The sequence below is a fragment of the Diabrotica undecimpunctata genome, chromosome 3, assembly GCF_040954645.1.
Source record: "Diabrotica undecimpunctata isolate CICGRU chromosome 3, icDiaUnde3, whole genome shotgun sequence".
Lineage (NCBI taxonomy): Eukaryota > Metazoa > Arthropoda > Insecta > Coleoptera > Chrysomelidae > Diabrotica > Diabrotica undecimpunctata.
In genome coordinates this window covers 76,808,378-76,819,662 of record NC_092805.1, presented here as the reverse complement: position 1 = coordinate 76,819,662, position 11,285 = coordinate 76,808,378, and the positions used below count along the sequence as shown (strand labels likewise).

The 11,285-nt window shown below is 32.7% G+C and overlaps 1 protein-coding gene and 1 long non-coding RNA gene across 3 annotated transcripts; one reads left to right on the top strand and one right to left on the bottom strand.

Moving 5' to 3' along the window:
• Window positions 1-500: 500 nt before the first annotated feature.
• Window positions 501-2,387, bottom strand: LOC140435658 (uncharacterized). 2 transcript variants are annotated; one of them, XM_072524379.1, is made up of 6 exons: window positions 2,348-2,387; window positions 1,907-2,139; window positions 1,676-1,842; window positions 1,396-1,626; window positions 1,092-1,338; window positions 501-1,023 (listed from the first exon to the last, which is right to left on the bottom strand). In XM_072524379.1, exons 2-6 carry the CDS (start codon window positions 2,137-2,139, stop codon window positions 1,017-1,019), a joined length of 885 nt encoding a protein of 294 aa, XP_072380480.1. In that variant the 5' UTR covers window positions 2,348-2,387; the 3' UTR covers window positions 501-1,016. The 2 variants fall into 2 exon arrangements, with proteins under 2 accessions (XP_072380480.1, XP_072380481.1); XM_072524380.1 differs by lacking the exon at window positions 2,348-2,387 and having other exon boundaries at window positions 1,396-1,467; window positions 1,519-1,626; window positions 1,907-2,337.
• Window positions 2,388-2,751: 364 nt separating this feature from the next.
• Window positions 2,752-11,153, top strand: LOC140436936 (uncharacterized). The gene is made up of 2 exons (XR_011950335.1): window positions 2,752-2,947; window positions 8,062-11,153. It is a non-coding gene; the product is annotated as an uncharacterized lncRNA (long non-coding RNA).
• The last annotated feature ends 132 nt before the right edge of the window (window positions 11,154-11,285 follow it).

Genomic DNA, 11,285 nt, shown 5'->3' with positions numbered 1-11,285 from the left:
ATAAAATAGATTATTTTATTTTATTTTATAGCTTCATCAGGAGTAAACTGTAAAACAATTAGAACATTACAAAAAAATGATGTAATTATATATATATATATATATATATATATATATATATATATATATATATATATATATATATATATATATATATATATATATATATATGTATATATACATGTATATATACATGTATATATTGCAGTGGCAGCAATTTACTAAAAATTATGCAAACTCAGTATTTTAATAATTTTCAGTAAACAACATAAAAATATGATCTATGTAGCAATCAATACTTAAAAAAACTGAAAGAGAAACATACATAATCTAAAAACAAAAGACTATACAACAAATAAAAAGGTAAAACCATATCTTACCAGCTGAAATTAAAATAATTAAGAACCTTAAATCTACATTAAATACTATCTAGAAATAAAATAAACAGGAAGGAGAATAGAAAGAAAATAACCATGATTTTACAACACAAAGTATATTTTTTTTTAAATTTTTTTTCGTCTTTATAGAGGGGGGGTCTGAAATCTTCAAAAGACATCTCAGTCCAGGACGCCGCCTGACTGACCTTAGTGCAGGATTCATTCTTCGTAGTCCCAGCGATAGTTCCCGAGGTACTTTAAAACGCCCTCTCGTCGCTGATTCTACGTCAAATGCCTACCTGCTAAAACAGACCCTCCTCTGACATTCAGTGCTCCGAAAGTGAAAAGGCCACTGTAAGACTGAGTTAACACTATCTTCAGTTGGGAATAAGCCACAATGTTTATTTATATGTTATAGTTACTGATGTTTTGATGTCTATGACCAGATATTGTTACCAAAAATACAAAATTGTGATTTATTTTCTGAAAATAAATCACAATTTTGTATCTATGATAACAGCCCTCTGGTCATATAGATTGAAAAAAATCAGTAAATAAAATATGTAAATAAATATATTGTGGCTTATTCCTAACATTCTCTCTAAAAATGCAGAGTACCCAACAAAGGAAAAAGATCTTCTAGCGCCTGAAAATATACAATTAATTATAGCCAAATTCTAGTAACAAGTCAAACATGATAAAATCTATAATTACCCTTTTTTATAGTCTATTAACTTCAATGAAGCTAATTCAACTTCATCAGTAGCTCTCTGCCTCTCCTTCTCAGCTGCTTCTCTTAAGGCTTTTGCCCTCAGCATATCTTCTTCCAAAATCTTCATTTTCATCCTGTGAATCTCGTCTTGCTGTCTGATGGTATCCCTCATTTTCTTGGACCGTTGTTTATTTTCAGACAATATTTGTGGTATAGCACCCAGTGCCCTACTAGAAGTAGGAGTGTTTGCTAAAATTGATATTATTGTTAAGTACATATGGCTTTAACTACATTTAAAACACTTACCACTTTGAAGCACATCATCATCATCCTCTTCTGTATGAACAGCAGGTGTCACACTACAAGTATTACCTGAAACTATTATTAAGTGTACAGGAAGACTGCTCAAAATTATTACATCATACTTACATAACAAGTCCATTTCTTTGAACTCTGTAGTGGGAAAGAAGTGAGGGGGGTCAGAGGCTACTGATGGTCCTGCTATTGAGCTTCCTAGCTGGTTGAACTGTTTTTGGCCTACAATTATACTATGAGTAAAGCACAGTTACAAATTTAGTACATTTACCTTTTTCAAAGACTGCTGTGCTATCAAAAGAACAGTCGATGCTGACGTCTATATTGGGAACAGCCTCTTCTATTAACTCCAGCACTGCATCACACTCTGGCTTTATCGGGGGACCACCACCTGTAGCTAACATGCTGTGACGCAGTGCTGTTGTTTCTTTGCGTTTCCTATGATAAAAAAAATTATTGGTCAATACTTAAGCATTTGCTTAAACTAATAAAAGTATTCTACCTTTGTTTTAGGTTGTTCCACAATTTTCTAAGCTGGTCGCTGGTCCTGATGTTGTTGACCTCAGGCTGGCAGTTATAATTTCTTGTTATTAACTCCCAAGCCATCTTTTTCTCCATTGTCGAAGCACCGTCTGTCCTTTTATTCTCTACCACACCGTTTTCAGTTACCAGCTGGATTAGGAGAACTTTTTCCTTTGTTGAGTAAGGTGCATATTTCATGCCATTTCCACTCATCTAAAATTTAGATAACCAATTTATTTAGCGTACGGCTTATACAGACAATATAATTATAATGATTGTAACGCATTACACACATATAAATATATCCAAAAACAAATATACATGTAAGCATATATTGAACATCTAAAATTATGCCTCAGACACAGTAACAAAATGGAAATTAATTCTCTAGAATAAATATTTTTTATAATATATTACATACCTTAAAATAGTTAATCCAATATTAATTTCAAACGCAAAATATTAATACCAAATACAAAATTTCAGTAAGTAAGTATACTATACTATAATCCAACTTTGCGCGGGCTAAAGCATAAACTAAATTTGGCGCTAAAAGTTTAGTCACAATTATGATAAAATTGACAGAATCTTCTTTTTATTCGATATTTATTCGAAACTTACTTTTACTGTACTAATTTTTCGTGCTTGAGATCAACCTTGTACGAGAATACCCGAAGTATCGTTTATAGAACACAACAAATACTTGAGCATGACTTTGACGTAAGTTCGACTTGGCGGAGCACATGCTCAAGCACGGGCTTGAGTACCGACTATAAATACGGGGCATAGTATCACGGGCTATGACGCGGTTGAGTAAAAGTCTGCAAAATCAAACCGCTACCGATACGCTACTTCCGGAGCGGCCTGTCAAATTTGGTAGCGTAAAAATGTATCGCTACCTCCATCCAACATGTTGAGAGAAATGTCATTCATGACATTTCTGTACTAAAATTGAGGGTTAATAACCGGTTTTCTGTGCTCAAACGTTGTTGTGATAACATCTATTGCAGAAAAACTCAAGGTATTTATAGATAATAAGGCTATTACTAATAATCCTTTGTTTGTAACCCGATCCTACCGCATACATACTTAATAGTAATAAAATACACGGCACGGTTCCTCCAGCCGAAAATGGAGACCACTAACACTAACCTCGATCCTGATAAACCTCCTGACCCCCCGCCTGATTTAAGTGGAAAAAAAATTAATAACCAATATAATATATATGATTCCGGTCCTTTCGAAGTATATGTACAGGGAAAAGACAAAAATATAGGGAATTTTCACATCTTAAGTATCGCTAAAACAATATTTAACCTAAACCTACAGCAAATTATTAAATTTAACCGTAAAGGGAAAAACCGGTTAGGTGTTGTTTTTAAAGATTTTAAATCGGCAAATAAGTAAGGGTATAATAAGGAACATATGTAAAGAAATATCTGAAGTAGAAATTAAAAATGCAATCGAAACAAAATTAGTATCCTGTAAAGTAATTGACATAAAAAGACTAAATAGGAGAATTATCGAAGAGGGAAAAGAACAAAACTATCTACCAACAACCACCATATGCGTAACATTTACAGGAAAAGCACTGCCCAGGGAGGTGCTGGTGTATGGATTACCCATGAAGGTTATTCCATATGTCAGCCCAGTCCTAATGTGTGGAAACTGCCTGTTATATGGTCACAGTAATAATCAATGCAGAGGGAACCCAAAGTGCCAGAACTGTGGGAAAAACCAACACGGGGAAGCCTCGAATTGCGAAACATACTGCATACACTGTAAAAATCATGATCATATCTCTAAAGATAAAAAATGTAAAGAATTCCAACGGCAAAAAGAAATAAAAGCCCTAATGTCTTTCTCTAACATCTCATATTATGAAGCAAACATGCAAATACCAAAAAATGAAAACAGGGAATACTCTTTGAACGAAGAGAATTTTCCTGTCTTGCATACAGAATCCAAGCCTAATAATATAATAGATATCACAGAAAGAAGAATAGAAGCCATAAAGAATGACACAAGTATACCAAAATATAACCAAATCGTCAAATCTCAACCCACCAAAAGAAGGAAACCAAACATGACAGAATATGACAAAAAACAACATAGTGCTCAATTAATTAATCCGGAGGGAAGATTAAACTGGGCAACAAATTCTCAATCAATGCCATCAACATCAAAAGCTTACAGTGCAAATAAGGAAACTGAACATGGAATCTCCCATGCAATGTCATTACTACCACCACAACATAAAGAGATGGTACGATCTTTTGTAAACAACTTGCTAAGAAACTTATACCCTAACTCATCTAATGTATCACAATATAAAACAATTCAAAGCAGCTCAACAAATAACATAACCTATGAGTTAATGGAAGATGGGACAGTATCCGATGCTTCAGAATACTAAGCCCAAAATAAAAATAACAAATAAAGCTTTCACTCCTTTGACTATAATACAATGGAATATGAGATCATATAATGCTAATGTGGATAACTTAAAAATAATTATCAAAGAATACAATCCTGACATATTATTGCTAAATGAAACATGGTTAAATAATAACCATATAATCAGATGCAAGGGCTATCAAGTAATTAGAGATGATAGAGATGATTCATATGGTGGTATAGCCATCCTTATAAGGAATGAAGTAGAATTTTATGAAATATCTGTATGTAATAAATTTAATAACAACTCTCAACTGCAAGCAATCTTCCTATCTAAATTTCAAATTAACCTACTTAATGCCTATGTCCTTAATGCAAATACCATATCTAAACAAAAATGGATAAAACTGATCCAGGAAATCAACAAACCAGTAATAATAATGGGAGACCTGAACGCCAAGCATGAGGCTTGGGGTAGCCCTTGTAATAATTCCAATGGGAGAAACATCTTCCAAACGTTAGATGAGCTGGAACTAGTTTTTTTAAATGATGGTTCATATACCAGAATAGCACCACCTCCAAAAAGATCATCAGCTGTGGATCTAACAATAACATCTAAGAATATTGCTACCAGATCATCATGGCAAATAATTCCTGACCTAGGATTTAGTGATCACCTACCCACAATGTGCAAAATTGGTGTCCAAAACATTACCATCCACATGCCACCAAGGAATAACAGAAACTTCAAAAAAGCTAATTGGAACCAATATACCTCAGTATTAGAGTCATCATTTACATCATTTCCAGGGGAGAACTACCGATCATTTGCAGATCTAATAAATGAAGCTGCACAGTTGTCCATCCCATTGTACAAATCAAATGTTAATAAACAGTATCATATCCCATGGTGGGACGAATCTTGCGCTGAAGTCATTAAAGACAGAATTAAGGCAACAAAGCAATTCCAATCAACACCCAACTTACAAAATTATTTAATAGTAAAAAACAAATGTGCTATAGCTAGAAGATTCCTTAAAGAAAAAAGAAAGAATAATTTTAGGAAATTTGCAGAAGGCCTTAATAGAAACTCACCAATCAAGACAATATGGGATAAAGTTAGGAAAATAGCTGGATATGGTAATAGCCCAATTAACTCCCTTCCTGATCCTAATATGACACAAGAGATACTGAATTCCTTGGCTCCTCCCAGTATACAGTTATATCAACAAAGTATACAAACTAGCAATACAAGTTCCCCTTTTACCTTTAATGAATACAAATTCATAATCAATTCTAAAAAGGAATCTGCTACGGGACTTGACTTAATTTCATACTCTATGATTAGAAATCTACCTCATTCAGGATCATTACTATTATTACAAATTTTTAACAAATGCTTAAATACAGGGACCATTCCGATTGAATGGAAACAGTCATTAATAATTCCAATCCTAAAACCTATGAAAGATAAACTCACTGCAACTAACTATAGACCCATTGCCCTCACCTCTTGTGTAGGTAAAGTTTTAGAATCAATGATCAAAAATAGGTTGGAATGGCGTATAGAAAATAAGGGAATCCTCAGACCATTGCAGCTAGGTTTTAGAAGGGGTAAAGGATGTTTAGAATGTCTATCCTTTTTGACATCTGAAATCCAAAAATCATTTAGTAATAATGAATGTACAATAGGAATATTCTTGGATATCCATTCAGCATATGATAATGTTAATATTGACAAACTGTACTCTACATTAATACATTTGGATATACCACATGATTTAGCTAACCTCATATATGACTTTTTAAGATGCAGAGAACTGTTTGTCAAAGATAACTCTGGGTTAGTACATGGCCCAAATACCACTAGCACTGGACTCACACAAGGATCACCATTAAGTCCAATGCTATTTAACATATATACCTACTCAATACACAAAGTGTTCCCCAAAAATGCTAAAGTCATACAGTATGCTGACGATTTTGTAATTCTAGTCAAGGGAGTGAATGTTAAAAATATGATATCAAAATTAAACAAATATTTAGTCAATCTTGAGGCCTGGCTGGACAATCATAATTTGAACATCTCTGTGGGCAAATCTAAAGCTATCTTATTTACAAGGGGTAATACCAAAATAATGCCTGGAAATATCAGTTATAAGAGTCAACATATAGAGTGGGTAGATAAAATTAAATACCTAGGAATGGTTTTACAGAAGAACCTTAAATGAAAGGCACACATTAACCAGCTGGAAGTCAAAATAGGTAAAGCACTGAATGTAATGCGTGCCTTGTGTGGAACATGGTGGGGCAGTGACCCAAAAATATTAAAACTGATCCATGAAGCACTTATCCTAAGTCATTTAAACTATGGGGGTCAATTCCTATCTACGTGCCCTAAATATATATTGAAGAAACTAGATCAGATGCACTACCAAAGTATTCGGATTATCACAGGATGCATGAAGTCAACTCCAATCCAAGCCTTGTTATCAGAGTCTGGAGAACTGCCATTAAAATACAGAAGAGAATGGCTCACCACAAAATTTTTGCTAAAAAACCTAAGCATTAAAAACAACCCTGTCATTCAATCAATCATTGAATTAGAAGCACTTTGTAATATGGACAATAAATACTGGAGAAATAAGGAAAAACCCATATTGATAGCAACTATCAGAAAAATCCAACCTTATTTGCAGAACCTATATTCCAGTAAACTTCTTCCTTGCCATGAATATGACTTGGAACTACAACTTCAACCATTAGGAATTCTGAATGAAAATATTACAAAAAATGAATTCAATCTTATGAATTTTGTGAACTTAGTCAAAAAATTCCATTCATACAAAAAATTCTTTACAGATGGCTCAACGGACACAATGGGAAATGCGGGATTTGGTGTTTTTTCCCCAGATATAAACTATTCATTTTCATCTAAACTACCCAATCATACCCAAATATGTACAGCAGAGGTTACTGCGATCAATCATGCAGTCCAAATTATACGGGAACAAAATATCACAGAAGCCATTATCTTTTCTGACTCCAAAAGTGCACTACAAAAAATTAAAAAAACAGGGTTTTCTAAAGACACAGAACATATATCGTATTTAACGAAAACAGGAATTATCCTAGCAAGGAACAATAATATCAAAATCTTACTAGCATGGATCCCAGGACACACTGGTATCACTGGAAACTACAAGGCCGACCAACTTGCCAATATAGGTCGTTCCCTGAATATTCCCATGAATATCAAGCTAGAGTTTTCAAATTTTACACCCTACTTGAAAAGAGAGATTTGGTCTAATTGGGCAGCTGAATGGTACGAAGGATATGGCACAAGTAATTCATTCTATGCCAAAATTAATAAACGAATCCACACACTACCATGGTTCAATAAATTCGCATATATCAGTAGGAGACATTTAACTACAATCATCCGTATGAGAACGGGCCATTGCTCATCCCCTCTTCATCTATTTAGAATTGGAGTCAAAGTTGATCCTTATTGCGAATGTGGCCAAGTGGGAGGCTTAAACCATATTTTATTAGAATGTCACTTAAATCAAAACCCACACTTTGACTTGTATGCCGAATTAGCTAAAACTAAACTTCCCACCCCCATAAATATTTGTACAATTCTCACAAATATTAATGAAAATACAATAAGCACCTTATGCAACTTTATTTCTACCTTTAATATTAAATTATAAACTATGATATTCCTTCTTTCAGTCCTGGGTGCTTCTACCTTATCCGTTGGTAGCATTTCTGGTGTGTGCAAAGCTTGGACGCTACCCCCGAGCGAGAAAAGTTTATACCTTTGTTGTGTTGTATTACTAATATTTTAGCCTGTGAAGAAAAAAAAAACCAGCACAAGTATACATGTAGAATAACCTAAAACAAACAAAGGAAGAATATAAGTGTAGGTAGACACTGATTGCTGAAGCAAGACAAAAAGTGTCTACCCTCGAAGTAAACTGGGTAAATTGTCTAGAACATAGCCCAAAAAAAGAATAAGAAGAAGAAGAAGAAAATTGAGGGTTAGGTGTTTGTTTGTTTTGTTTTTACGTTTTTACTTCCAGCCGCAAACCATACGTTTGTGCTTTCAGCCATATATTACTTTATTATATGGACATATCCATTGAATTTATTTAACTTGTTTAGAGGTATTTCTTGATTGGATTTCTAATTCCTTTCCAGCTGTTTCCTAATAACAAAAAGGTGATCCATTATTTATCTTTACAATTTAATGACTGTTTGGTTCCATTCCTTCATGTTTTGTTCATACTTTCTTTTCACTTCATATATTAGCTATTAAAAATGTTTACGTCGAAATTGATCATTACTTATAGTTAATGTTATCTAAAAAGAAAACTCTGAAAACTTTTGTTTTCTACATCTCTATAACTTTTATTATAATTTCTTCCCACTACAGCTATTTCAGCATTTTGTCTTTCTCAATTGACAAGCCGCGAGAATCAAATATCGAATACACACGCATTTGTAACGCTCACACATCACAAATTATGAAAGCTCTGAGAAGCAATTGTGGTCTCTCATATCAAAGTATCATTAATGCAGTTTAAACATAGTCGGCTGTAAGCAACAGAAACTATATTTGGCCTCTGAAATATGTGAACCAATGTTTGATTCTCACAGCCTGAAAAGTGGGTTACTGATAAAAACTACTTAAGTCAACTATTATATATTTATTTTTTAACGAAAACTATTATTTAAATACATTGTTATTTTAATAAGAAATTAACAAAAACTTTATATATTAAAAAAATATTGTTTTCATTACACTATTTAGTTTCTCTTGTTTTTTTTTTTTAACTCATTTTCACAGTATAAAGAATTGCACAGAGTACACAGTGAAATCAACAAACACCTACGGGCTAACAGTTGGAAATAAATAATATTCATTTAGAGCAAAATTGTATTTTTCTGTAAAATGGCCTATATTGTGGAAATGGACATATAATTGTAATAAACGATATTACATTGATAAACACGGTCGCATGAATCATATGGACTTGTTTTTGTGTGAATCGGCATGTGATGCACACTGCTGTAATATACGATATCAGTCAACAAGGCTGCATGAATCATATAGTGATTCTCACCTCTAACTAACACAAATTAAGGTTTTTTTTTAAAGAAATGTGTAGATATATACTTAGATTTTAATTTTGTGTGTATATAGAGTTAAAAAGATATACAGCCAGAAGGGTCCTTTTTTTTCACTATGGTGCAGTGTGAGGGTTCATAAATTTCTTAATTTAAGGATTTGAAATTGTTCACTAAACGAATTATTATGATATAAAAGGTGAAGTGTGCATGTAGACTCTGTTTTTTGTTGTTGAAAGCTCTTTTGTGTTCTGGTATACATTTGTTTAAGGTTCTACGGGTTTAACAGATGTAATATTGTATGTTGGGTTTTTGATTAAGTTTGTTATACCCCACTGTATAAATGTTTTTTTATGTTGGCTCTGGTGCTTATTATATTTGCTTAAGTAATTGTTTGTTCTGAAAGCTGGTGTTATTCCTCTCTGTTTCTGGTTTTTTAGTTCTGTTGTTATCATGCCTATAGATGTAATTATTGTTTCAATTCGTTGATGGTTTTATTACTTACATATCAAAGTCTTTCTTTCAGGCACTATATAGCTTTCCTTATTTAGATGATAATTGTGTGTAATGTTTAATCTAATTGTCAACTATCTAATATGTTGTTTCCAAGTAAGTGAAAATTTACTATATATTTACTGACGATTTAAAATGCTTTAAAATAAACAAATGCCAGGCCGAAGTCTGCAAAAGGATATTGATCGCCTCTAAGTGGAGCACACAAAATGGTATTTGGATGCGTCAAAATGTCATAGTTTTCATTTGCACCTTCCTCATCCCCCAATAATATTCGAATATAGTAAACCATACTACAATTTAACCATTTAACTACAACCAATTTAACCATATATTCTACTTTTGAAACCAAGGATCTAGGTGTGAACCTTGACTCTAACTATAAATCACACATTTCCACAACATTACAGAAATCTATGAAGCTACTTGGATTTGTGAAGAGAACCATCAAAGATTTTTCTTACATCTCTGCTATTTGATCTCCTTCTCCATGGTTAGATCCCTTTTCATTTACTGGTCTACAGTTTTGTCCCCCTATTACATTGCATCTAAACTGAAACTTAAGACTGTCCAATTTTCTGTCATGCCATTGTATGGATGCATGTATACTGTGAATATGTTGCATTAGAATGTATACTGAACTTCTCTTGAGGTATATAGAAATCAAAGAGACTTAATAGTTCTATTTAAAATTATCAACAGCCTGTGCACCTGCTTCAAACTCCTCTCCAAAATATTTGTTTATTATTCTCCAATATTGCAACTAGGTATGTGCAGACTTTTTATATTCTTTTCATAGATTCAATTACTCTTATAACAGCTTTACTCCCAGAACTCTTCTATTGGCTAACTCTTCAAAGAAGCTCCAAATTTTTAATCTATCAGTTTTCCCCTTCAAAAGTGATAATTCTGATCCAACTTTGTAATACTTTGGACTTCAGCTTTTGTATTGTGTTTAGTGTTACATTATCTGCATGCATTAGATAACTTAATACCATTATACCTTGTGACTTTTTCTGAATTGATTTGTTATCTTATTTTGTGACTCTATATGTTATTTTTTTTTGTAATCATACTATTCATATATTCTTCTTCCAAATCAGTTTATTGTATTAACTACATTTATAGCACTGTAAATAAAACTTGTAAAATGTTGTAAATAAAATGATATATTTTTAGTAGCTTTTGTTTTATTAAAATTAATTATTTTACAGAGGAAAGTGTGTTTATAAGCCAAATAAGAAAAGTTTGTAAATATAACATAAATATTAATGAACCAAAATATATACAAGTATCATCATTCTATTTGTCTT